We start from the raw sequence: 26,612 nt of genomic DNA, 5'->3' as shown, positions 1-26,612 counted from the left end.
TCCCAGCAGAATAGGATAAGGCGGTGGGCTCCCTGCTCCCAAGTCTGACCTCACCTCCAAGAGTAGGCCTGGCAGGCAGTAGTGCCTAGTGGATAGTTCTGAGTGAATGAGCCCCCTCCCTTGGAGAAAAGGAGGCCTTCTTTTCCAGGCTGGCCCTTCTCCACCGGGGCCAGTGTCCCCTGGTGGCAAGGAGGGCTGGGCTTGTATCTGGGCGGGCGGGCGGGCGGGCAGGGCCGAAGCCAAGTTCCCAGCACCCTAACAGGGCCTCCCCAGTGAGTGGGTGGGGGTGACTCTGGCCTGGGGAACTGCTGACCCAGGGAAGGCCCAGGGAGGTGAGTGGGCTGGTCTTGTGCTCAGAGCCACAGGCAGGGCGAGGTGCTCAGCAGGGGGACAGCTTTGGACTCCCGCAGGACTGACTGGTGTCCCTTTCCTGTCCTTCAACTGTCCCCTCCAAGTGCTAGGGACGACGCAGCCTGTCATCACTGTGGCCAGCTCAAACCTCCTGCTTGTCTGCTCCCTGGAGCAGCTAGAGGTAAGGAGACCCAGGCCCGTGTGGCTGAGTGTACGCCCATCCTGGGGAGGGGGAGGCCAGGGAGGAGGACACCTTGGCCTTGGCTGACCCCACCCCGAGCAGCTATAAATAGGAGGTCCGGGAGGGGCCTGCAGACAGTCCCCTCCAGAGGGCAGGGCTGCTGTGGAAATGGAGAGGGGTGGGGGGGCTACAAATGGAAGTGGGGTGCCCTCAGTATACAGCCCCCTCTGTAGGGCCAGCAGCTGGGGAAGGGGGCCAGAGCCTCTCTCGGTCTCTTGGAATCCCAGCTCAGGGATTTTGCTGGAGCCCTTAACCAGCTGCAGAGGGCAGGCAGCTGTGGCATGTATGAATGTGTGTTTGGGGTGTAGGGACCCCTGCACCAGTGGAGGGGGAGGCCCAGCCGGGTGCTCTGCATGTGGGGTGGGGCCTGAAATGCTGCAGCCCCCAGAGGCCGGGGCAGGCCCTGCGAGGTGGGCAGGCTGGGGTGAGGTGCGGGTGACCGGTTCTCAGCTCAGGCAGCCTCCCTGGGCTGGGAGCTGGGGCTGTCGGGGTAGGTAGCCCTGGGGATCCCAGCAGGCAGGGAGGGACTCCCTGCAGTGGGGCAGCCTAGGGGAGTGTGTGCAGGCCACAGGTGTGCAGCTGTCTACATGTGGATCGTATGTGTCGCGTGTGTAATGAGTCGACACGTGTTGTGTCCAGCATGTTTGTGTGAGTGTGCCTCCCCGTCCTCTCCAGGGTCGCACTCTTGGCCCCCAGGCCTCAGGAGGGCGACTCTGGCCCCTGGGAACACTGCCTGTACGCCGCCCTCCAGGCTGCCCCAGATGTGCTCTAACGTCCCAGGCACCCCCGAATTGCCGCCCCTCCTTTCCTCCAGGCGCTAAGCCATCTCTCCCCGCTCTGGGCAGGGCTGTCATCTTGGTCTGGCCTCTGGTCTTCAAGTGGACGAGGCAGAGCTGGGACTCACACTGAATGAAGTCACAAAGGAGTGAAAAATGAATCCCCCCAGAGGTGGGGGCAGGGTGGGGGTCAGGGGTGGGCCCAAGGCTGAGAGGTGCAGCTTCTGTCTGCAGGGTGGTTCAGGGAGCTTCCTCCCAGAGCACAGAGGGTGGTGGTGTGAGCTGGCATCCCTGCCCCGCCTGAGGCGCTGGGTTAGGCTGAGCTGGGAGGTGAGGGGTCACTACGGCCCCTGAACATCCGATGGGCATGACAGCCCAGGGACCTGGGCATGCAACCTGGATGGGCAGCGCCCTCCACCCCAGGCCGGGGCCCTCGCTGCCCCGCCAGGTCCCTCAGCCTGGTCCAGGTGGCTCCAGGGTCTCGGTGCAGTCACTGCCCCTCACACCTATAGGACGCGAGTCTCATCACAGGCACACACGTGAGCACAGACACCCCGAGCACTGAGCGTGCCCGAGGTCCCCAGGTGTGGTGAGGTGGCGGCCCTCCACCAGGCACTTCCCTCCTGGGCCCCCACGGGCTGCAGCGGCCGAGGAGGGCAGAGGTTCAGCCCCCAGCACTTATGGGGGTGGCGTCCCGCTAGAAGGGGGCGCCCTGTGGGGGCACGTGGGAGCCTCCGCTCTACTCTTCACAGGCTGCCTGCTTTCCTGCAGGAGGTCTGCATTCCCTCAAAAGCTTTCGGGAAAAGATTTGTCTCTAAACTCACACATAAGCGCTCCTCCTGTCTCCTCGAATAATTTCCACATCTTGTATGTTCATTTGTCTTCTCCATTTTATCTTAGAGGGAAAACTGAAGGAAAGAAGTGGGTGGGGAGGAAGGAAAGAGGGAAGGAGGGAGGAAAAGGAAACAGAAGAGGAAAGTGAGACCAGCCCGGCCCGCAGCCCTGCTTGGAAGCCGGCAGCCGAGCCTGAGCTGCGCTCGCTTTGCGGTGGGGGTGGCCCCTTCCCCAGGCCTCCCCAGCCCCTGCGCTGGATCCAGGCCCCGAGAACTGGGCTCTGGGAGGCCTGGGGTGCTGGAGGGAGCCTGGCCCCCTCCCCGTAAAGAATACTGTCAGGCCCTGCTTTCTCTGCCAGGAGGACTCCCCAGTGGTTCCTTAGGCGACAGCGGTGAAAACTAAGGTGCCTTCACCCACACCAGCCAGCGGCTGGCCCTCCCAAGCACGCAGACTCTGGGCCCCTCCTTGGCCAGGCCAGCAGGGACCCTCCCGGCAGCCCCTGGCCATGCTGCAGCCTCCCCAGCTGCCCTTAATTCGCCCCCATCCCGCATTTCTTCTCTCTGCAGCAGCAGTTTTGCCCACCGAGAGAAGCCTGTTCCCTCCCCGCCGGTTAGGGTGCTCAGCCTGTGTTTGGGGATTTTGCTCCATTCCTCCCAGAGACCCAGCCTCCTGGTTTTGAGTTTCATTCTAAAGCGAAGAGGGAGGGGGCGGCCCTCGGTTTTGTTCTGTCTCTTGGATTGAGACTCAGACCAACTCAGGTGATGTCCTCGGGAACCGCAGCTCTCCCAGCCCAGAGGAGGAGCTGGTACCCCCAGACAGAATAGCGGGGTGCTCTGCTGAGGCCGGCGGGCTCCAAACGTGCAAACCACAGGGTTCACCGGACCCTGCCCCCATCCCAATGTGAACCGAGGTACTGGCCAAGCATCCTGCACTGACCCCAGGCCCCTGCGCTGACTCCAGCCCCACAGGGCGAAGTTTCCAGGGTGCTGCCCTGCCCATTGCTCCCGCAGTCCAGGCCCTGGTCCTGCAGGTGGGAGACCGCAGGCTCAGAAGAGCTGAGGACAGCGCCTGCCCTGCCCAGGACACATCATGTTACCAAGGGTAGCCTTGAGCCTGGGGCTGCACTGGGCTGTCATGGGGGTCGGGGCCTCACTGTGTGGCCTCCTTCCTGCAGGGCAGCTCGGGGGCAGGTTCCCACCGGTCGGGCTCTGGCAGCAGCCTTTTTAAACAACTCCGGCCACTCCCCGCTTCAGCAGGGGTGGGTCACCTGGAGCTAAGGCAGGGCTTAGTTCGGGAAACTCCTTTTCTATCCAGGAAAAAATACGGCAGAAACGAAAACCGCAGAAAAACCAGCCAGGCTCCAGTGACTTTTGGATCTAAATGAATTTATTCTTTTTTTTTTTTTCCCCTCAGTTTCGTAGCAAATGAAAAAAGAACCCAACAAAACCCCACAGCACAACAAAACTTGCAAGGAGTTGGTATCTCCCGGGCCCCCCACGAGCAGGCGCGGAAGGAGCCCAGGCCGGGGTGCAGTCCGGGGCTGGGGGCTTTCAGGGGCCGGAGCTGGGCTTTCAGGGGCCGGAGCGTGGGCTCCCCTCCCTCTCTTCCAGCCACTCCAAAAGTGATCAGGTTGTTTAAAAAAGAATCCACAAACAAAACGAAACACATTTTAAATTAAAATAAAATTATACACTTTCTCCACCGGACTCCATGCCAGGAGATTCAGGCGAAACCTCCTCTCAAAAAATTTTTTTTCTGCTAGAAATACTGTGCGTTACTTTTTTTTTTCACTTCTCTTGAGGGTTAAAATAAGATATATTTCCCCAGGAGCCATAAATACGATCCGGTGCATAGAGAAACAGCAGCTCGGGAGTCCCGACCAGCTCCCACCCCCCTCCCCCCCGTGGAGTACAGTAGGGCAGCAAGACTGAACACAGCATAGATAAGGCTCCTCCGCGTCAATCTCCAGGGGACGCCAGTGGCAGGGTGGGGGGCAGGCGGGAAAGCGGGCAGGCAGGGGCCAGGACCCTCCGAGCGAGCGACACATGCTGGGACACGCGGACATCCGAGGGCAACCCCGGCGGGAAGAAGGGAGCTTTCTCCGGGGTTTCCTTTTCTGATCACCGAGCAAAATAAATATAAATACTTCGAAAATAAGACCGCTTCAAAAAGGAGTACAAAAGGCCTGGGTAGGGAGGCCGAAAGAAAGGAGACCAAGAGTGCAGGGCGGCGCGGGCTGCCCGCGGCGGTCCGGGTGAAGTCGGGCGCACAATCGCGTTCCACGTATGTACAAGCGGACGCCAGGAAGGACTTCGACCCGGTCCAGCTTCCTGGGAGTCGCCGTGCTCCGAGCAGAGGAGTTGGAGCAGCGTCGGGATGGCGACCCGGGAAGGTGCGCAGGCCGGGAGCGAGGAGGCCGCGCCGAGGGACGGGCCTCTGTCCGGCGCCTGCAGAGAAGGCGTGCGGGGCCGGCCCGGCCGGAGGCGGTGGTAGTCACGCGGGGGCCGGCGCGCTGGGGAGGCTCGGCGCGGCCGTGCGTCCTCGCCCTGAGCTGCGGAGTCCAAGTCCAGGCCCCCGGCCGCACGCGCGAGCCTCTACTCGGCGGTGGCGCGGGCTCCGGGCCCCGCGCTCACAGGAAGAAGTCGGGCGCGCTCTTGGCCCCGCCCGGCCCGGCCTGCGGCGGCGAGGACTCCCGCGGGAAGCCGGCCCCCCCCGCGCCCCCGGGGCCGCCCCGGCCGGCCAGCTTCTCGTATTTCTCCTTGTACAGGTCCCGCTCCTTGGCCAGGCGCCCCACCTCCAGCTTCAGCTGCTCCACCTGGCTCTGGAGCTGGCACTTCTCGCTCTCCAGAATGTGCCGCTGCTGCACCCGCTTGAAGCGGCACGACTGCGCGTAGCCGCGGTTCTTAAGCGTGCGCCGCTTCTGCTTCAGCCGGATGACCTCCTCCTTGCTGAAGCCGCGGAGCTGCCTGTTCAGCTCGCGCACGGACATGGACACCAGCTGGTCGTCGGAGAAGCGCTCCTCCAAGCGCACGTGGTGGGTCGTGCCGCCGCCGCCGTGGCCGGCGCCGCCGTGGTGGTGGTGGTGATGGTGGTGGGCGGCGTGGTGGTGGTGGTGGGCGGCGTGGTGGGTGCCGTGGTGGTGGCCGGCGCCCATGTCGTCCGCGCCGCCGCCGCCCGCGAAGCCCTGACCCCGGAAGGCCTCGTAGGCCGCAGCGGCCGCTGGGTGGTGCGCGCCGTGGTGCCCAGCGTGGTGGCCGCTTCCGATGAGCGCCTCCACCGCGTCCTCGGGCGTCAGGTTGAGCGCCTCGGGGTTAAGGTGGTGCTGATAGCCACTCATCCAGTACAGATCCTCCAGCGCCGGCTTCCCCGAGGCGCCCCCGACAGCGCCGGGGCCCCCACTCGCCTGCCCCGGGGTGGCCCCGGCCTGCGCCGCGCCTCCGCCGCCCCCCGCGCCGCCGCTGGTGCCGGGGCTGGGCGCGCAGAAGCTGGGCGAAGAGGGCACGGAGGAACACGGTGTGCTGAGCGGCGTCGAGGACAGCGAGCCGGGTGGCAGTCGGTGGCAAAAGCGCTCGGCCTCGGGCGGCTCCTTCTTCACCTCGAACTTCATCAGGTCGAAATCGTTCACGTACTCGATGGCCAGCGGGCTGCTGGGCAGCTCGGCGCCCATCGCCAGCTCCGCGGCCATCGCCTGGGGGGCCCCGCCGCCTCGCCTGGCTGAGCCCAGACGGGAGGCGGGGCCGGGGAGGCGGCGAGCCGCGGGCCTGCCCCCCCGCCTTCGCTTCCCACGGGCGGTGGGTCCGGGCAGCGAGAGGCGCGGGCTCCGAGCCGAAGCGCGAAGGGAAAAGTTTCACTCGGCCAACTCTGGGGTGGCCAATGGGGACGCCGCCGGTAGGGCCTCTCGCGCAACCCTGGGTCGCTCCCCGGCGGATGCAGGCCTGCCGCGGTCCCCTGGGCCCCCCCGCCAGCGGCCCGGCAATGGCCGGGCGGGCGGCGGTGCAGCCACCGCCTCGGGCTGCTCGGGTTCCCCGCGCTCCGCCCGCACACGGCCGGCCCCGCCTCTACCGCCAAGCTCCGCGCCGCGCGCTCCCCTTTATAGGGCCGGGCACCTGGGCCCGCCTCTCTGGGAGGAGTACGCGCCTCCGGGCCAATAAGAGCCCCAGACCCGTCGCTCCAATTTGCATATCCCTATGGCAACCCGGAGCCCAGCTGTCAATCTCCTGCAGGGAACAGCTGTGGGAAGGGGTGGTGACCCGCTGCCCGCGAGAGGAGGGGCAGGGCCCTCTGGTGGCCGCCTCGGGGGGCTGCACGGGCATGGCCTGGGGCGCCGGGGGCGCGCGGGGGGCGCGGGGCCAGGCCTGCGACTTCCGAGGCCTCGCGTCCTCCACCGAGTGGCCAGAGCCTCAGGGAGCGGGGTGGGGGGGGGGTGCTCCTTGGTGACCTCGTCCCCCCCGCCACCGGCTGGCCGTGACCCCGCAGCTCCTTCCCAAGATTTTTTTCCGTCGGTCCATCGGGGAGCCCGCTTTCAGCCTGCTATCGTAGTGGCGCCGGGACATTCCGGCCTCTCGACACGGGTGACGCTGCGCGGCCTGGCCGGGCGCTGCGCGGGAGCGCTGGTTATTTTTAGCTTGGCGGTTCAGGCGGGTTCAGGAATTTAGTCAACAAAGTTGCTGGCACCTCGGTGCGGCGGGATTCACCGCCGGGCGCCCGGTGCCCCCGCTCTGCGGTGCAGGTGGAGAGGGAGTCTCGCACGGAGCAGCGAAGGTGGGGCCAGGAACCCGAGCGTGGGGGCCAGAGCCTGAGCGGCTGGTGGGACTTGGGGCTCAGGGGCTGGACCGACCCGGCACGGGCGGGGCGCGGGGGCTGTCCCAGGGCCGGAGGGCTGCCAGGCCGACACCACGTTAGGAATCGGCCCCCAGCTGCCCATCCGCCCAGATCTGGCCTCCTGGCGGAGAATGGGGCTCAGAGCTAGGTGGGGGCGGGGATGGAGGGCGAGCGGAGGTGGGAAGCCTCCAGCGTGAGAAGCCTTGAGAGCTGGACTCGGGGAGCAGAGGTGGCCGGTTACCCAGGGCTTGGTGACTGGGTAGTGATCTGTGGAGCCACGGTTGTGCCCAGAGCAGGGGCCCTCTAGGGTCAACTGAGATGGGGCCATGACCCAGAGAGCCCTCCCCCCATTCTCTATGCTATTATATGACTTCTACAGTTTAACTTATTCTTAAATGCAACCATCCATCTATGCACAGAAGGAAAAGTCTGGAGGCACTATGGGCAGGACGTCACCAGGGGCAGCCTAGCCATGTGCTGGGGGCATTTATCTATCAGGGCTTCTACCCAGTTCCTCACAAGTGTCTAGTGTTTTATAAGAAGGAAACTGTCACAATGGCAAGTGAAACTTTTTAATGTACCATGAGGGTGACCCAGCTCCTCTCTCCTCTCCCCTCCCACAGGGATGTCCCTGGGTGCTCAGGGACATGTGTTGCCAGGTTTGGGCTCCCTTTAAAGCCCTCTTGAAAGAGATGGGAATACCAGACCACCTGATCTGCCTCTTCAGAAACCTGTATGCAGGTCAGGAAGCAACAGTTAGAACTGGACATGGAACAACAGACTGGTTCCAAATAGGAAAAGGAGTACATCAAGGCTGTATATTGTCACCCTGCTTATTTATTTGCAGAGTACATCATGAGAAACACTGGGCTGGATGAAGCACAAGCTGGAATCAAGATTGCTGGGAGAGTTATCAATAACCTCAGATACGCAGATGACACCACCCTTATGGCAGAAAGTGAAGAACTAAAGAGCCTCTTGATGAAAGTGAAAGAGAGTGAAAAAGTTGACTTAAAGCTCAACTTTCAGAAAGCTAAGATCATGGCATCCGGTCCCAACACATCATGGCAAATAGATGGGGAAACAGTGGCTGACTTTATTTTTCTGGGCTCAAAAATCACTGTGGATGATGATGGTGATTGCAGCCATGAAATTAAAAGACGCTTGCTCCTTGGAAGGAAAGTTATGACCAACCTAGAGAACATATTAAAAAGCAGAGACATTACTTTGTCAACAAAGGTCTGTCTAGTCAAAGCTATGGTTTTTCCAGTGGTTGTGTATGGATGTGAGAGTTGGATTATAAAGAAAGCTGAGCGCCGAAGAATTGATGCTTTTGAACTGTGGTGTTGGAGAAGACTTTTGAGAATCCCTTGGATTGCAAGGAGATCCAACCAGTCCATCCTAAAGGAGATCAGTCCTGGGTGTTCACTGGAAGGACTGATGTTGAAGCTGAAACTTTCGCCACCTGATGCGATGAAATGACTCATTTGAAAAGCCTTTGATGCTGGGAAAGATTGAGGGCAGGAGGAGAAGAGGACGACAGAGGATGAGATAGTTGGATGGCATCACCAACTCAATGGACATGGGTTTGGGTGGACTCTGGGAATTGGTGATGGACAGGGAGGCCTGGCGTGCTGTGGCTCATGGGGTTGCAGAGTTGGACACAACTGAGCAACTGAACTGAACTGAACATAAAGCACTTGGTGTTCAGAGGGAAGCCACAGCTCAGAGCGGAGACACTGCATGGCAAGCTGGTGGTCCATCTGCCCGTCTGAGATGAAGCGAGCCCTTGCATTGGCCACCTGGCCTCTGTTCCTCATGGTGTGGCTTCAGCCAGGCCGTTGGACCAGGCAAGAGTGTGGTCCCAAGCTCGGGAAGGTGGCGGGTGGAGCCAGGCTGGTGCAGGTGGGGGTCTTCCTCACAGCTCCTGGCCCCAGGCCAAGGGCCACCGACCGCAGCCATTCCCGAGCTCTGTGGCACCCCCAGTCCCACCCAGTCGCCATGCCTTGTCCTGAGAGGTTAAGTAAGGCTGCTAAAGCCAGTGAGGCCTTGCAGAACAGCCCCTCCCCACCCCAAATCTCCTCGAGGCCCACGCTCAGCCACAGTAAGTCAGGGACAGCTGTCCCACATCTGGCCCCAAAATGTGGTGCTCAAGGGTGCTGGGCCACAGCCAGCCAGCCCCTTGCCCAGTCACACTCACAGGCCTTTCCTTGTCTGTCCCCAGGGGAGAGGGACCCAGTGCAGGACCGGCTGCAGAAACTGCACTCAGAACTGGGAACAGGCACAGCAGCCTTCAGGCAGCTTGGGACCAAGCAAGGCACCCATGTCCCTGACTGCCTCGGGCCCTCAGTAAGTTCTCCAGTCCTGGGCTTGACCTCGAGTCAGACTGGCTTCCCAGAAGGTGTCTGGGCCTGCAGGCCTGGCCTAAGCTCTCCGGAGCAGGAGCCCTGGAGGGTGGAGGGGCCCTGAGTCTGCTCCCTGGCTTCTCATGGTGGCAGCTGAGCCCTCCTCTGTCCTGAGTCACTGCCAGGGGGCTGGGAAAGGGGCTGAGCACCCCTGTACACAGGCCCCGACCCCCTGGTGCCCCACACTACAGGCGAGACGGGCTCTCCCAGCCCAGGGAAAGTCTGTCCCTTCCTGGCTTGGGTTGCGGGCGTCAGGCTTGCTCCTTTCTCTTCAGAAACCTCCTCTTCGCCACTTGCTGGCCTGGGACCCAGGAAGTTCAAGGAGGGGCTCTCAGCTGGGTCTCAGAGGCAGAGGCCACGAGAGCCCAGAGCCACCTCCTCTCTGCCATGAAAGGCTCGCAGGCCCCCGAGATGGCACTCAGGAGTGCTGCAGGCCCAGCCGTGGTGCTCTCTCACCTCCCTCGACCAGCAGTGGAGCCAGCAGAGGACGCGCCGATTCCACGTGGTGCATCTGCTTTACCGAGCAGTTCTGTGTGCCAGGAGGCCTGTCCAGGGGCAGTTTCCAGCACCTTCCACCAGGGAGGTAGCCCAGGGGTCCCTAGTAGGAAACAGGCGCTCGTGCGCTCTGCAGTGGACGGGTCATCCTGGGTGCAGCTGGACCGTGGCGGCTGGGAGGACTTGAAGGCTGAGGGACTGGTAGTCGACAGACTATGGGGCCGTAACTGGACCAGCATCCGCACACAGCAGCTAACTGGTTGGGCTTCCTCACAGCGTGGCGGCTGGCTCTCAGAGTGAGCGTCCAAGGGAGCCAGACAAATATGCCTGGCATTTTTGTGAGGGGTGGCAGTGCTCATATCCAAGGGGCACAGACACCATCCCCCATGGAGTCTATAGGAAAAACTACAGTCACAGCATCTCTGGAAAATACAATCTACCAGAGAGTGGGAGAGAGAGCAGGAAATAAACCATAAAATAGAAAGTGAACTACATAGCACGTCTGTGGAGGAAGTCAGCACAAGTCCAGCACCGTCGTCCGGAGTCCTGTTGGGGCTACAGTCTCAAGGTCGTTGTTGGGGGGGCGCTGTTGTCTGGAGGCTCCTCTGGGGAAGATACTCCCAAGCTCTCTCAGGTTTTCCGGACGATTTCTTGGCATCTGAGGAGCCAAGACCTCGGGCTCAGGGGGTTGGAGGCTGCCCAGGCTTCCCATACCTGATGACTGCCCTAGAGAATCCAGGCAGATGGAGGGGGCCCTACAGAATGGGAGACGGGAAAGGCCGAGGGGCCTGGCCTGATGCGGGGGGGGGGGGGCATCGGAGCCTGGGGGGGCGGCCCCTCTGGGGACCCTGGGACCACCTTCGGGCAGTAGCATGGTGCCAAGGTCCCAGCTCAGTGCCCTAGGCTCTCGGCAAGTCCAGCCGCAGGGTGCATGCGCCATCACTCAGCACTGCGCTGCAGGGTCTGCCCAGGCCCAACAGTCACCCAGCCGCCCAGCCTCACGGGAGTCACAAGGCGAGGCCGCAGGAGTCCCTGTCGGGAGCGGAGGCCCCTGCTCTCCAGGCGGGGCTCAGAGGTGCTACGCAGGCTTGGGCGGGCCCGGCCCAGCTCTAGACCCAGCAGCCCCACTGTCCCGCCAGGGGCTCCTTCCTGGGCTCAGACAGTGAGGGGCGGGTGCCCTCCCCACTGCCCCCAGGTCAGTCAGGCTGCAGAGGAGCCGGGAGAGGCAGGCCCCTCCCAAGTGGCCCCTCCCCAAGACCCCACACTTTCGGGCCCCCACGTCAGATGCCTCCCCCGAGCCCAGCAGCCCAGATCCCGAGGCCCTGCTGGCCACATGACCTCGGGGCTCACCTGAGGGCCCGCCCTACCGCAGGAGGGGCGCTTCACCATCACTGTGCGCACCCCGCAGCCCTCACAAGCAGCTCCCTGTCCTTTGGGCCATCACCTGAGAGGATGCACCAGGGCAAAGGGCAGTCCACGGGGATGCAGGCCTGGGGTAGCAGCGGGCCCCTGTGAAGGGGACAAAGGTGCAGGGCCTGCCTGGACTCCACAGCCTTCACGCAGTCGGGGCTGGTGGGGATGATGGGCCCTTCCTCCCGGGGGCCCAACTGATCTGCCCTTAGCACAGGGAGCCCAGAGTGACAGCGACCCCCTCCCCTGCCAGGGGCAGGGAGTCTGACCAGGCTGAGCCGGAGGCTGACTGGTCCTCAGGGGGTCATGGGGTGCGGGCCTGCAGGGGAGGGGCCCAGGAGCACAGGGCAGCCGTTGGCAGGGCTCTCTCCGTGCCCTGGGGCGCCCAGCCCTTCCTAAGCCTTCCCCGCAGGCCCGCAGCTCTCAGGCTGGCTGCCTCAGGGTGGTGGGCTACGCCATGCGCAGTGGGCCCGGGTACAGGAAGTACACCTGAGGAGGCAGAGTGGCTGGGGAGGCCCTGGAGCACAGCACTGGTCCCGGCCAGGTGGTGGGCAGCCAACAGAAGGGGCCCAGCACCCACTGGTCTGTCGGGAGCGCCCCGCGCAATAGATACACCTGCCCAGCTCCTGTCCAGCTGGTGTCTGCCTCACGGTCTGGGGTCCCCTCCTTTACTATGGAGGGAAGCGCAGGGAGGTCAATTGGATGGGAGGAACAAACACCCAAGTCTTCCTCGGTCTCCTGTCTGTCCAGGCGAGGGAGGGAGAATCGAACCTCGGTCCTCCCATCGTCAGAGGACCCTCTGCCCCTCTGTGGTGGAGCCGACCGTGGGAGTCAAGGACAGCCTAGGAAGGAGGTGGGGGAGGCCTTGGTGGACCCCAGGCTGCGCCCCGGTGCCTGTTCCTCCTGCCAGCCTTGGCTAGGAGCTGGGCAGGGGCCTCAGCCCTGGCCCAGGGCCCCCGGCCATGCAGGCTGCTGCCCCCGCTCTGCGGGCTCCTATTAGCACTCACCCCAGGGACCTCGGCCTCCCCCGCGCCAACCCACGGGGCTCCTCCAAGGCGTGGCTAAGGCCAGCACTGAGTCCCAAGGGGCCAGCAGGAGGAAGCAAGCGGGCCCACAGCAGGGTCCCCTCAGCTCCCTGCCAGGCTGCGGGCCCATTCTTCGCAGTCAGGTCTGAGTCCGGTCTTCCGGCAGCCTGCTGAACTAGAACAGGTCAGGCCCCAGAGACAGGGCTCGGGGCCCCGGGGCAGAGGTGCCAGCAATCGGCACAGGACGGCAGGAGCCCTGCTCTGCTGGATAGCGGGCCACTGCGCACTGAGGCCGGGAGCCCTGCTCTGCTGGACAGTGGGCCACCACACGCTGAGGCCGGGTGGGCCCCTCTCCATGGCCCCGCCTGGCTCTCGTCATCTGTGGGACCTCGCCTCGTCCTGAGCCAGGGAGGGTCAAGGGGCCTTCTTCGGTCAGAGGAACCCTCAAGGAGGCAGTGTGAGCAGAGGCCCGGGCTGCCCCTGTCAGCCAGTGCTGGACAGTGCTCTTCCCACCCGGGCTGGAAGAAGCAGAAGGACTACGAGCAGCTATGCAGCCGACTCCCCTGTGATCAACTGCAGGAGTCGTGTGGGGCTTTGGGCAGGGGAGCCCGAGGGCGCCCCGCCTACAGGGTGGTTTGTGGCACAGGTCCCGGTGGCAGCCGACTGGCAGGGATGGAGGCAGGCGGGGGCAGGGGCACCCTAGGAGCGAGGCTGTGGGCAGGTGCTCGAGGGGAGCACACCTCACTTGCCCGGGGGTGAGGGGCAGATAGCCTGAGCGGCCCGGCTCCGCTCCAGGCCTTGGCAGTGAGGGGGCTAGCAGCCGGGGCTGCATTCTGTCCGGGCCCAGGGCTGAGGCCACCACTCTCCGCCAGCTTGCCCAGGTGCCCTGGGACTGGAGACAGCTCAGGGGGCGATGAGCTGTCCCCTGGCCCTACTCTGCCCCAGCTGCTTTCCCGAGTGGCCCTGGGGGAGGGGCTCTGGAGGAGAGTTCTGCTTGGGGGAGGCCCTCTGGCCCCAGCCTGTTGCCTCCAGTCCCCAGAGCCCACCTGGGCCTCTCCCAGCCACAAAGCACACTGGCCTGGCCACAGGGGACAAGTGGCCTCAGCCTAGGGCGGCAGGGAAGGGGCCCACATCCCTAACCAGAGGCCGGGCCAGGTGGGCAGGTCGGTGGCGGGGCCCTGCAGGAGGCTCTGGGGCGTACCCCTCACCTTCCTCTCAACCTCAGGCCTCTAGGTCCCCCTGGAGTCACATCCCGGGGGAGGCTCTGGGACCCCTGGGCCCTGTGCGTCCACCTGCGCTGTGCTCAGCAGGCCAGGCAGCAGCAGTGACGGTCGGGACAGCCAAGCAGACACAGGACAGAACCTTTATTGCTGAACACAAAGTACCTGCCAGGGAGGCCCGCCCAGCAGTCTCTCCTGCAGGAGGCCAGCGGGAGGACAAAGCAGGCATCGCATGGGGGAGCCCTGCCGAGCACCCCTCGGGGCAAGGCTGAAGGCCCAGGGGTGGGGAAGTGGTGGGGCCCAGCCTGAGGGGGGCCAGGCGAGGGAACTGGTCACACAGGGCTGAGAGTCAGGTGGCCCCTGGGGGCGCTCCGTGGCAGGCGGCCCCTCATCTGGGGTGGTGGTGGGCGGAGCCTCCTTCCTCTCAGGACGGGGCTGAGGTAGGCGCGGGCTGGCCCCCTGGGCCCTCATAGACGCGGCTTGATGTGCAGTGACTTCCCTGTTCCAAGAAGGCCAAAGGTCAGGCACAGGAGGCCACCCTCAAAACCTCTGGCTCAGGAGTTGCTCGAAACTGGAAGGGGGCTGGGATACCACCCAACGGCCCGAGGTCCCGCGTGGAGCAGGGCCAGGCCTGGCCCTGGGCAGCGGGCAGCCCCGCAGGAGCCCCGTAGCCTGCAGCTGAGCCCTGAGCACCAGGTGCTGGCGGCTCGCACACACCGCTCGGGCTCACACAGGGACAGGTGTCTGGTGCTGCCAGACGGCGCCTTCCACACGGAAAGCCTGGAAAGACTGGGTGTGTGCGAGCAGCTGCTGGGGGCCCCGAGGCCCTGGGGACCGGCTTGGGCTGCAGGGCTGGGGTGGGAGAGGCTTCCCAGGGCTGAGCAGACTGCCGCCCTGGGCCCCACGCCCACTGGGCACCCCGGTGCCTCTCCCCACCAAGGACACTCCTGGCGGCCTCACCCCTGGCAGGAAACCAGCTGCCCACAGGCCGGCACTGTCTACGTGCCCCCTGCAAGCTCACGACTCCTCCTGGGACCCCACTGCAAGGCCGAGGACCCCAGTCATCTGCTCAGCCAGCCAGAGCCCCGGGCCCCTCAGGCCCCCAGGAAGCCACCAAGGCCTGAGCAGGGAAGGACGGTTGCTGGGCTCCATCCATGGAGGTCGACAAGTCACCCCTCCCCCGCCCGCTTCCTCTGATTCTAGGGCTGGTTGCAGGGTTTCTCACTGTAATTAAAAAACGAAAATTAAAACGCTGGTGGCTTGGGGCTACCTGCTCCTTCCTCTCACCCTCAGGGCGTCTTGCCCACAGAGGGCCTGGCCGCAGCTTGGCGCCCCTGGCTCGGGGGCTGAGCAGGCAGCGTGCGAGCTCGCTCAGCAGAGCTGGGAGAGGAGGCTGTGGCAAGCATCTCCCATTAACGTTACGACCGTGAAATATGACAATAAAATGATAGCCGTATGGTCGCAAATTTGCAGCCCGCCGAGCTGCGTGGGGTTTATCGTCACTCAAACGCGCAGAGAGCTGTAAAATGTTTACAGAAAGGGTCGTTTGCAGCCATAAAATCCTCTTTTCTCTCCTAAACAAGGCTGAGTGGAGCCATTTACCAAGCCCCAAATGTTCATCGGGGGAGAGGAAACATCTGTTCTCTCCAGGAGTGTGCGGTGATCTTCCAGAACAAATTAACAGAAATGGGTGCTTTCTAATTAAATCAGCCCTCGGCTGGGCGGTCTGTGAGCGGTGCTCTGTGCCCGCACCTCGCGCCCGCCCTGTGGGCCTGCAGGCGCGCACCTGCCGCGCCAGAGACCGCGCTGCCGGCTCCCCAGGCTGACCCAGGGGCCTGAGGTGCGTGCAGCCAGAGCTGGGCTGCCTACCTGAGTCCTTGGAGGAGGCGCTCCTGGGGGCCCAGGCCCTGGGCTGGCCTCCAGGGCTGGGCGAGGACTGCAGAGCTATGAAGGAGGGCAGCTTGGAGAGGCCGCCGGAGCCAGCTCCCGCTGAGACTGCAGCCGCCTGCAGACAGAGCTCCTCTGGCTCCAAGGACAGGGACGCGGAGGGGGGGCAGGGGGAGGAGCGGGAGCGGGAGGGGGAAGAGGAGGAAGAGGAGGGGGAGGAGGGGGAGGGGGAGGCCGCAGCTAACACCTGTGGGGAGGAGGGGGGCGAGGTCGAGCCAGCAGCCTTGGAGCTGGTGGGGCTGGACATCCGTCTGGCGGGGCACAGGGCAGCCGAGGGCTTCCTGCAGGAACGGGAGGGGAGTGGGGTATGAGGCGGGCAGCGTGGGGCAGGCGGGGTCCAGAGGGTACTGGCCCACCACCTGTATACCGCCCGTCCACCCCTCACCCACCCCTGCCCAGCAGCTATCAGGCATTGCCACGCAGGTTCAAGGTGGGCCTGTGGGCCCAAGGACAGGCTGGCGACACTTCAGGGCCTCCAGCAGCTGCACGCTGACGCCGTCCTCACTTCCTGGAGCCTTCCCCGTCCACACGGGCTCCCACACACGCAGGCAGGGGAGCACACTGTGGGGCCCAGCCACGAGCATTGCTTAGGACCTCCCCCGCCCCTGGGGAGTGGGGTGGGTCAGGGATGCTTTCCGCTCATCCAGCCTGAGGACCAGGAGTAGGGCACCTCTGGAGGTCACTTCACCGACTTTGGAGAGAGGTTTTTTGCGGGGTATGAAGCCCCCAGAGCTGGGCGGGGGTGCAGGGCTCCCACCTGCCCCCACCCCAAGCTTACACATGCCACACCCACAGTCCCCGTCACCTGGGCCCGTGGCTGGTGGAAGCCCTGCTCCTGGGGGGCATGTTGCTGGGCTCTGGGGCCGTGGGGGTGGCTGCTCGCCGGCCCAGGCGCTTCGGGTTGCGGTGGAGCAGCTGGCACTGGGCACCGCGGGGGCACACGCCCCTGCGGGAGAAGTCGGGGCACAGCAGCGTGTGCTTCTTCTTGCACTGCAGAAGAAGGGGCATGGCTGGGCGAGCCGGTGGAGACCTCGGCACCACGAGGGGGGCCCTGCCTGCTCTGCCCAGGGTTCCTGTTGGGGGTCTGAGGTCCTCAGGCCCGAGAGGCCCCAGGGTGCTCACCCCTACCCATCTCATGGGTAGGGTCAGTTTGAGGGTCAAGGGCACTTTCCTGGTTGTACCAGCACCACCCAGCCTGGCCCTGGGCCTGGACTGAGGCTGGGGTGGGGATTCCCAGGGAGCTACCTCCTCCTCCTGACTGCAGCCCACCTGTCCTGGCAGAGGACCAGGGTGGGGGGCACCCCATGGAGGGTGCACTGTCAGGCAGGTCGGAGCAACAGGTGGCCTCAGCTCTGCCCACCAGGCCCACAGGGAGCAGAGAGCCTGGACCCAAGGCCCGCCTCTCCATGGGCCCCCTGCCATGTGCCTGCTTCTTGCCTGGTCCTCCTAGAGGAGGGGGCCTATTCTCCCACCCCCAATAGCTGGCTCAGTGTGCACCACCCAGGAGGAGGAAGCCACCCTCATGCTGACCAGGTGACAGGTGACGTGCTGGAAAGAGACCCAGATGGAAACCCCTGCAAGCAGAGCCCCAAAGCCACCCGTATGCACTCAGTCAGCTCCATCGTGTCTGACTCTGTGCGACCCCATGGACTGTAGCCCACCAGGCTCCTCTGTCCATGGGGTCTCCAGGCAAGAACACCCAGAGTCAAGTTTAAAGCCAGCTCTGGTGCCTGGGGGTGCCCCCTGGCACAGCCACTGGAAGAGTCATGGCAACACCCTTGAGACCACTTCCTTCTGGACCCGCCACCCTCACTGGGCACGTGTCCTCAGAGCCCCAGATGTCGGCCTGCCTCCCAGCACCCAGGACAAGGCTGGCCGAGGACCCCACGGAGCCTGTGCCCATTCTGTGAGCAGGATCTGGGCACTGACCCCATTCTTGTCCCCACACCTGGCCCTTGGCTGCCACCCAGGAACTAGAGGCCCTTCACACCGGTGCCAGGGTTGGTGTGAAGACAGGCAGGTAGCACCCCTGCACCCAGACGGCTACCCCTCCCTGTGCTGGGCAGCCGCAGCCCTGCCCCCCAGTGCCTGCTCCCCCAGCCCCAGAGTCAACGGCCCTCTGCCCTGAATCCCAGTGGTCCCCTCGGGGGCACATGCTGCAGCGGAGTCTCCTGGGCAGGCAGAGGGATGGGCAAAGCCTCTGGGTGGAGAGCCCACCCTGGGCTGGGTGCAGAGAGGTGGCTGGGGGGTGCTGTCTCTGTGCCGTCCCGTGGTGGCCATGAGCCCTGACGCTGCCCTGAGCCCAGGTGGCTCAACAGGAGCAACACACGGGAGGCGGGACCCAGCACAGAGGGACCCGGTAAAAGGCAGCACCTCAGTTTCCTCCCTGACTGCACGGTGACATCTGTGAGCTACTGGGTCACGTACACTCATTCCAGCTGTTTCTGTCTCACTTTCTTATGGTGGCACTAGAAACTGTGAAATCCCAAATGCAGTTCACATCCGGTTGACTGTGGGACTAGAGATGGCTGGTCTGAACTGACCGTCCTCCCAGAACAACCCAAATCTAGGCTCAAATGTAAAGAACTTTCTGAAATCATCCAAGAACTACTGAGCAGGTGAAATGATGGAGGAAAATCTACTGGGCGCAGGGCTGGTCTCAGACCTCAGGGCACCCTGCCATCCTTAAAGCAAGGCTGCCACGGAAAAAGCAAACCCAACACCCCTGCCCCCGCCCCACGCGCCCCGCAGAGCTGGAAGCGAGGAAAGTTCCTGGGATTATAGCCCGCCAGGCTCCTCTGTTCATGGAATTCCCCAGGCAAGAATACTGGAGTGGATTGCCACTTCCTTCTCCAGGGTATCTTCCCAACTCAGGGATCGAACCCGGGTCTCCTGCATTGCAGGCAGATGCTTTACCATCTGAGCTACTAGGGAAGGCAAGAAATAAAGAAAGTCACTGCTAAATAATGTGTCAGTCAGTCAAGAAGCAACAGAAGTCAGGTGATATTTGAAACCAAATGCCAACACTAAAACAACTCATCAAAGTCGATGGACTGGAGCTAAAGGGGTGCTCAGAGCAAAGCCCTCAGCCTCAGAGCCTTACATGAGCAAAGAGGAGACGCCTCAGAGTCAGAGGAAACAGAAAAATAGAGAAAGCAGAGAGAAGCACATACGGGGAAAAGGGACATATAAACAAGATTAGGAATGACAAAAGTGCCGTTAACTGCTGGTGCTGCAGAAGGTGATACAATGAACAAATTTTATGCCAATAAATTTGAAATCAGACAAAATCTACAAATTCTAGAAAAACTGCCAAAACCTGACATTAAATCTGAATGAATATTCCTATGACCATAAAGGAATCTGAATCAATAGTTAAAAAAATAAGGCAAGTGCCAGCCCAGGGTTTCACGGTGGTTCTACCAGATATTCAAGAATGCGCTACCCAACCTCTCATGAACCAGCCCACAGAAGAGGACAGCAGAGAACACTCAGCTCGGTCTACTCGGCCAAAGGGGTCTTAAAACTGGAACCTGACCGCAGTGAGATGATCAAACAACCTTTAGGCCAACTGCATGAACAATGATTCACGTTCTACACAAATCATAAATAAACTGAAACGTGTAAAAAATGAGTCCTGAAATGTGTAAAAAGACCATGTTAGGACCAAGCTGAGTTTATCTCAGGAATGCAAGGTTAGTTTAACATTAGAAAATCAGGGAATAGAAATCAGCACATTAGCAACCTAAGAGAAAGGAACCACGTGATCACCAAGAGAGGCAAGAAACAAGAGCGTCATGGAAGTCAGAATCAACTCAAAGTTTAGCAGATTAGCGATAGAAGGGAGCTTCCTTAGCTTAACATAGAACCTTCAAGAAATCACCATCATCACTCACCAAGGGGTGCAGCTGGAAGCCCACGGCCATGAGTTACTATCTGACTGGGCTAATAGGCAGGGCAGAAAAAGAACAGGCATTTAAACTCAAAGGAAGAAAATATGGTCATTATTTGCAAAAGATATGATTGTTTATGTAGAAAAACCCAAAAGACCAAGTCTCATGGATGAATTACTACAATTACTAATATAATTTAGCAAGACAGCTAGAAACAAAATCAATATTAAAAATCGTATGTCCATAACCAATGAACAGTAAGAAAATAACATTTAAAAACAAGCTCTTTATAATAATAATAGACGTGAGAGAAGTAAACTTAACAGAGATAAGACAAGCAAGAATTTTATCAAATGACATTAAAGGAGAGTCTGTGTCACTAGAAACAGCGCCTTGATCATACACAGGAGACTCACTGTAGAGACTGGTGGGTGAGACCAGTTCTCACCAAACTAAAGCACAGATTCAAGACAACCTGAATCCAAATTCCAACTCTAAAAACCTTACCTGGAATTTAAAATACATTTCTGGAAGGATAAAGGGCAAGAACAGCTAAAATAGCCACAAGGAAGAAAAAAGTGAAGGGGTCTGCTTCCTTGTCATGACTTATCCCAAAGCTCAAATAACTGACAACGGTCCCTGTAGTCAAAGCCGTGGTTTTTCCAGGAGTCATGTATGGATGTGAGAGTTGGACCACAAGGCTGAGTACTGAAGAACTGATGCTTTTGAACTGTGGTGCTGGAAAAGACTCTTGAGAGTCCCTTGGACTGCAGGGTGATCAAACCAATCAATAAAGGAAATCAAGCCTGAATATTCACTGGAAGGACTCATGTTGAAACTGAAGTTCCAGTACTTAGGCCACCTGATGCCAAGAGCTGACTCACTGGAAAAGGCCTTGATGCTGGGAAAGATTGAAGGCAGGAGGAGAAGGAGGTGACAGAGGATTAGTTGGTTGGATGGCATCACTGACTCAACGCACATCAATTTGAACAAGCTCCAGGAGATAGTGATGGACAGGGAAGCCTGGCGTGCTGTAGTCCATGGGGTCACAAAGAGTCAGACACGACTGAGTGACTGAACAACAACAACCTGGGACTGTTTAAATAAGACCTAGACTAGTGTAACAGCCAAGAATCCAGGTTGCAATAGGAACTGACTGTATACCAAGAGCTGCTGGTATGGGAACAGTGTATATGGTAGGCTGACTGTAAAGTTACAGGCAGATTTTTTACTGTGTTGGGGGTGGGGTAGTATTAAAGGGTCAGCTGTATAGTACAGAGATTGAATCAGGTCATCATAAAACCTCCCAATCAAGAAAAGCCCAAGATAGATGGTTTCAACAGGTGAATCCTACTAAACATGTAAAGAATTAACACCTCTTCTTTTCAAATTCCTCCAGAAATACAGAAGATGAGAGAATACTTCCTAACACACAACAGCCAAAACAATCTACAAGGCTAGCCTTATCTTGGTTCCCAAAGCATACAGAGATACTACAAGAAAAGGAGATTACAGATCAATATTATTGTGGATACAGATGTCAAAATCCTCAACAAAATACTACAAACCTGGACTAATGGCACATTAAAAAGATTACAGACTATGATCCAGTGGGATTTATTCTCAGAATGCAAAGATGGTTCAACATCCAAAAATCAATCAATATACTTGTGATTGATCGATGTGGTTAGTATGTCTGATTGACTAGCTTAATAGAATGAAGGGAAAAAAACCCACATGATTATCTCAACTGATACAAAAAAGATTTGGGCAAATAGCTATAAGATTCCACCTATGTTAAATACCTAGAATAGGCACATTCATGGAGACAAAGTGTTGATTTGTGGCTGCCAGGAGGTGGAGAGGGGGGGAACAGGGAGTCATTGCCAACTGTTTAGAGATTCTGTATGGGGCGATGAAAAAGTTTTGGAAACAGATAGTGGTGGTTGTATAATATTGTCAGTGTAATTAATACCACTGAACTATACACTTAAAAATGGCAAATTCTGCTAAAATTAAAAAATTTAAAATGTAATGCACCAAAACCCATAGTAGTGTGCACTTAAATGGGTGATTTGTACGGGATATGAATTCTATCTCAGTAAAGCTGTGAAGATTAGAAAAGACTCTGATGCTGGGAAAAATCGAAGGCCCAGGGGAGAAGGGGACAACAGAGGATGAGATGGTTGGATGGCATCACTGACTCGATGGACATGAGTTTGAGTAAGCTCCAGGAGTTGGTGATGAACAGGGAAGCATGGCGTGCTGCATTCCACGGGGTCGCAAAGAGTCAGACACAATTCAACGACTGAACTGAACTGACACGGAGACACTGTCTGTGATTTCCAAGAAAGACGTCCAGAGGAAAAGGAGCTTCTGCAGGGCAGGAGGTGGCGGGGGTGGGCCACTGACAGGTGGGGGACAGAGAGATAAGGAAGTCGTGGAGGGGGACCATGAGGGCCGGGGAGTCGCTGTCGCTACAGAGGTGGCTGCGGATGATACCCCCGCTCGGGTCTGCTCTGCGCCAGGAGGGGCTGGAGGCGCAGTGCTCCAGGCCCAGGCAGGGCTGGACCTCTGGCCAGAAAGCACCCTGGGGATGTGTGAGCAGCATGAGTCTGGTGGGCGTGCCAGGCCACAGCGCCACGGATGCCCGACCAGGCTGGCCGGGGCAGAGGGCAGCGCTGCAACACCCGCCTTTGGTGTCTCTCCCAACACGCGCGGATTCAACAGCAAGCCATCAGGGGAGCCTACCACCAGCACCAGGAGTGGCGGAGCAAGCGTGAGGCAGTCGCCGTGACATTCAGCGTCCAGAAGGACAAACTGAGGAGACGAGAGAGGCTGACCAGTGAGCCCCAGACCCAGGAGCAGCATGTGGCCCTGAAGAGGTGAAGGACACGGATCTACTCCAGCTTAAATTATTCACAAGAAAAGGGGACGTGTGTCTTTAACAAGCCAGCGCTTTATGAAGCAAGGTTAACAATTCCACTTGATTCAGTGGAATATTATAAACTCTCTGGGGCCCATCTGAGGACTTCCACTTCAGAAGCAAGGTGACGACTCAGCACTTTTCATATTATTTAGAGAATAAAATTAACCCTTGCCAGCCCAGGCTGCTGCCTCCGCCCCCACTGGATCCGGCCTGCTCAGCGCTTTTCCCATCTATAATTACAAGCCGCTATCCATCATGTGGCAGCCACGCAGCGCCCACACGCTGAAACGCACGCAGTAAGCACTTCCACTAATAGAAGCAGAACTTAAATATCGCCTTGATATTTTCATTTACATTGGGATCTTTTACAATAATCACCCGCAGCCTCCGTGGGGGTCCTGCGCCTCCACCTCACCCCACCTGAGCTGCTCTGGAGCCACCAGCCAGGCCCTACCTCTGCAGGAGGGGCCTCCGCAGGGGGCCCCCGAGGGCTGTGCACAGGCAGGCAGGGGAACGGCTATGCTCCCACCGTGCTCCCCACAGGGTGAAGCCCAGCCCAGAATAAGGAGCTGGCCTGCAGAGACACGCGATCCCCGGGCTCAGAGCCCGGCCTGCCCCCTAGGGCAGCCCACAAGCCCCGAGGCAGGGTGGTCACTCACAGCATCTGCGGGCAAGGAGGCAGTGGGCCTTGCTGAGGCCCCTGGGCTGGTGAGGAGGCTCCCTCTAGGGCACTGGGACCCGCTGCCCAGGGGCCCCACCCAGGCCCACAGGGTGGGTGGGGCCTTCCCTGGAGGAGCGGGGGAGAAGCGGGCGTGCTTCTCAGCTGTCAGCTGTCGATGGGCAGGTGGGGAGGACAGGCCCGCGAAGCAGGGTGGGCCCGGCCCTGGGCCAGCTCCTCACCCCCAGTGCCCCTCCACCTCATGCCCCTTACCTTGGCGCCCAGAGGGCAGTAGCCTTTCAGGAAGTCAGTGCAGACCTCCGCCTTGCGGGACACGTACACGTGGCTGTAGGGGCAGCTGCTGTTGCTGCAGATGCCCTTCAGGAAATAGGAGCAGACAGGCATCTGCGGGGCGGGAGGCAGTGAGGCCCAGGGCAGCTCCCCCAGGACCCCAGGGGCCCACCCAGGGCTCCATCACCAGGCGTGAGCCACACAGAGACTGGCCCACCCCAAAGGGAGTCCCCGAGCCTCTCTGGGGGCGCCGCCGCCCGGGCCTGCAGTCACGTGAGGACAGAGACGGGGACCCGGCCAGCGGGACAGCTCAGGCCCAGATGTGCTGTCCCCACGTCCGCTGCCTGCCCCGAGCCTGCCTGGTCTGGGCTGCGGGGCAGGCCTGGAGGCACTGGCACCAAGAAGAGCAGGGCAGGGGAGGAGGGGGCAGCATGCAGGTGCCCCAGCGGGGTGGCGGCCTACAGGGCCTGACAGCCAGCAGGCTTCCCAGCTGCCCAACGCGTGGGCACCGGCAGCGTCCATGAGCTGGAGGCCTGACTCAGAGCAGCCTTTGCAGGGGCTCTGCTGGCACTGACTGTGGGTGGGCACCACAGGGGCCTGGCAGAGGGCAGGCCGGCCCAGGGGAGGCCTGGTGGGGGACACAGGCAGGCAGTCTGCTGCGCCCTGCAGGGGGAAGTGAGGCCTGAGGGCCAGTGGAGGCGGAGAGGTGAGGGTGTGTGTCTCCCACCCACACCAACCTCTGCAGCTGGGCCCCTTGGGGTGAGGCCTGCCCCGTGCAGGCCAGTTTCCTGGTGGGGGAACCCAGCCAGGAGCTCACACAGCTGTGGCCCTGTGGGTCTCACGCCGCCTGCCTCTCCCGGGCCCTCCCTGCGCTGTCAGCCCTGCCTGCCCTGTCCATGTGGTGCCCACTGCACCCATTGGGTGCTCTCCTGCCTCCAGAGAACACACAGGGGCTTCACTTTTCTGGGAGAAGGTGGGGGGGGGGGGGTGCTGGTATGACTGTAGCCGAGGAGGGAAGGAGGGAGGAAGCAGAGAAACAAAGGGTGATTTAGCGAGGAGAGTTTATTTTTAATTGTCTTTTAACTGCAGCGCAGAGGGGAGCGGCCGGCCTGGGGCTGGTGGAGCTGCGGCTGCAGACAATTCCCTTAATGTGCGTTTTGATACAGGGCCCAAATTAGCGCTAATAAAAAGGGATAATAACGCCAACTCTTGCACCAAACGGAACTCCTCCTAGCTGTCAGCGCCGCTATCAAGAGGAAACTGCATTCTCATTTCAATTAACCTTGTTTGCACCCAGCACGTCCACACAAATAACAATAACATTAATTCAGGGCGCTGGTGCGGGGCGTCCGCCTCAGACAGCTCAGAGCCTGTGCCGGCTCCAAAGCCGGAGCTAATGAACCCGAAACTCGACGTGAATTTCCAAATTGCTCACAACAGAGTTTCGAAGCTCTATTAGGGAGAAAAATGCTGATTCTTCCCAAGTTCCTCAAGGGGAAAAGCTGTAGCAGCAGCACCGCCTCCCCGGGCCCGCAGCGAACCCCCCTTGGGGCCAGCAGGACACCCGCAGCCAGCATGGACCCCTGACCTCAGCTGCCCGCACTGGGGGGCTGGCCCAGCTGTGCGCCTCCCTCTCCCACCGCCAGCCCCCGACTGGCGCATCTGGGAGGGGCACTGGGCATGTGGGGGATGGGAGAGGGGCCCAGGTGGGCCTAGCAGGGTGGACGGGTGGAGCCTTGGGGCCGCTCCAGCCCAGCGCGGGGGACGCTCACCTTCTCCTTGGAGACGTGGTGGGAGAAGGGGCAGGTCCCGTCTGTCTTCTTGCAGGTGCCCCGGACAAACCTGCGCACACAGGGCGGGTCTGAGGGGCGGGAGCCCAGGGCAGCCCTGGCCCCCCACCACCCCACGCCCACCTGGGGGTGGGGGCGCACCTGGTGCACACGGCCACCTTCTCGGGATCGTGGACGTAGGGGCAGCGCTCGCCGCGGTTGCACCGGCCAAAGCGGTTGTAGTACATGCAGTACTCCTCTTTCCGCCGCCGCCGCCGCTGCCGCGCCTGCCGCACGATGGCCAGGCTGCGCTGCACGGCCCGGCTGGAGGCAGGGAGACAACCGTGAGCCCCAGTAGGCAGGGAGGCCGGGGAGCCCCCCAACCCCGAGGCACATACCTGGCCAGGGAGCGGCTGCAGCTGCCGGCAGGGTCCAAGCGGCCTGTGGGGGGAGGGCACGGGTCACACCAGGCCCAGAGCCCGCCGGGGGCTCTGCCCTGCCCCTGCTCACCAGCCAGACCACCCTGGCCAGGGCAGGGGGGAAGCCAAGGGGAGCCGGCAGAGGCCACCCTGGTGTCTGGCCTGTGGTCCTGCCTCAAAGCGGGTGGTCACAGGAACAGGGGGTGGCAGGGCCTCCCTGCCACCTCCCTCTGCTCAGAGCAGAACCCAGGGACATGGGACCTGAGTAGGGTCTGGGAATGCCACTCAGTTTTGCAGCAGCTAAGAACGGCTTGTTTAAAGCACTGTAAAATAGAAGCTAAGAAGTGTATGGCCACAAATGCTGAAATCCTCCACAAATGCTGAAACCCACCAGAAGATGGGTGTCCCCTGCCTGGAAACCAGACTCCCAGATGGCCTGAGGAGCAGGCTGCAGGCTGGCCTGCCTCACGCGGCTCCAAGGCCCAGGCAGGCACCCGGCTCCTAAAACTGTGGAGGCATCCCGTAAGACACTCCTCAAAACCCCAAGTGTGCAGACCAAGCAGGGCCTCTCTGAGGTCACTGACTGTGGCCCGAAGGGGAGTCCACGGTGACAGGAAGACAGGTGGACACGCGGCCAGGCTTGCCTGCAGAGGGGGCGTCCAGCCTGACACGCAGCTCCCGCCTGCCATTTACATACCCGGGCAGTCCCCAGGACTGAGGCGGGCAGGCAGGGTGAGACAGCCACAGCTCCTCAACACACACGTGACCCTCCCCAGACCAGATCAGGTTTCCCACAGGCGGCTGCTGAAATGGAGTCACGGCAGGAGGCACAAGTGACATCACTCAGAAATTCTAGGGACCTGAGGTGATGACAAAAGCATTCCTGGTTTAAAAAGGGATGTCCCCAAGATGTCTGGCCTGGAGGCGGCCATGGGACAGGCGGCCCCCTCACCACCTGGAGGGTCCTCCCCCTGGCCTGCTGCAGGGCGCCCAGCACCAACCCAGACACGCACTGACCGAGCCCTCTGGGCAGCGCCTGCACTGCCGCGCTGGGGCGCTCCTCCGAGCCCATCTCCTCAGGTTAGAAGGTGGCTCCAGGCTGTGCAGCGGAACCCCTGGGAGGGAGGC

General features: G+C 61.1%; 3 protein-coding genes across 3 annotated transcripts in view; 1 reads left to right on the top strand and 2 right to left on the bottom strand.

Annotated features, from left to right (window-relative positions):
- ZNF623 (zinc finger protein 623) overlaps positions 1 to 26,612 on the top strand; it is a 246,494-nt gene that overhangs the window by 81,366 nt on the left and 138,516 nt on the right. The gene's annotated exons all lie outside the window — the stretch shown is intronic.
- On the bottom strand, positions 4,832 to 5,887 carry MAFA (MAF bZIP transcription factor A). Its single transcript, XM_068983699.1, has one exon. It carries the CDS (start codon positions 5,885 to 5,887, stop codon positions 4,832 to 4,834), a length of 1,056 nt encoding a protein of 351 aa, XP_068839800.1.
- ZC3H3 (zinc finger CCCH-type containing 3) overlaps positions 13,878 to 26,612 on the bottom strand; it is a 61,786-nt gene continuing 49,051 nt past the window's right edge. Inside the window, exons 6-12 of the mRNA XM_068983685.1 lie at positions 25,464 to 25,506; positions 25,228 to 25,389; positions 25,069 to 25,138; positions 23,279 to 23,410; positions 16,331 to 16,515; positions 15,448 to 15,806; positions 13,878 to 14,077 (exon numbers count right to left, since the gene is read on the bottom strand). Coding sequence (XP_068839786.1) covers positions 14,046 to 14,077; positions 15,448 to 15,806; positions 16,331 to 16,515; positions 23,279 to 23,410; positions 25,069 to 25,138; positions 25,228 to 25,389; positions 25,464 to 25,506 — 983 coding nt within the window. The 3' untranslated portion in view covers positions 13,878 to 14,045. The remainder of the gene's footprint in view (positions 14,078 to 15,447; positions 15,807 to 16,330; positions 16,516 to 23,278; positions 23,411 to 25,068; positions 25,139 to 25,227; positions 25,390 to 25,463; positions 25,507 to 26,612) is intronic.

This window comes from Capricornis sumatraensis, chromosome 11, assembly GCF_032405125.1.
Source record: "Capricornis sumatraensis isolate serow.1 chromosome 11, serow.2, whole genome shotgun sequence".
NCBI classification, from domain to species: domain Eukaryota; kingdom Metazoa; phylum Chordata; class Mammalia; order Artiodactyla; family Bovidae; genus Capricornis; species Capricornis sumatraensis.
Note: the sequence above shows the minus strand (reverse complement) of the source record. Positions and strands in the feature narration are given on the sequence as shown.

Coding starts and splice junctions, on each gene's coding strand:
- MAFA (XM_068983699.1), bottom strand. CDS start 5,887: ATGGCCGCGGAGCTGGCGATGGGCGCCGAGCTGCCCAGCAGCCCGCTG.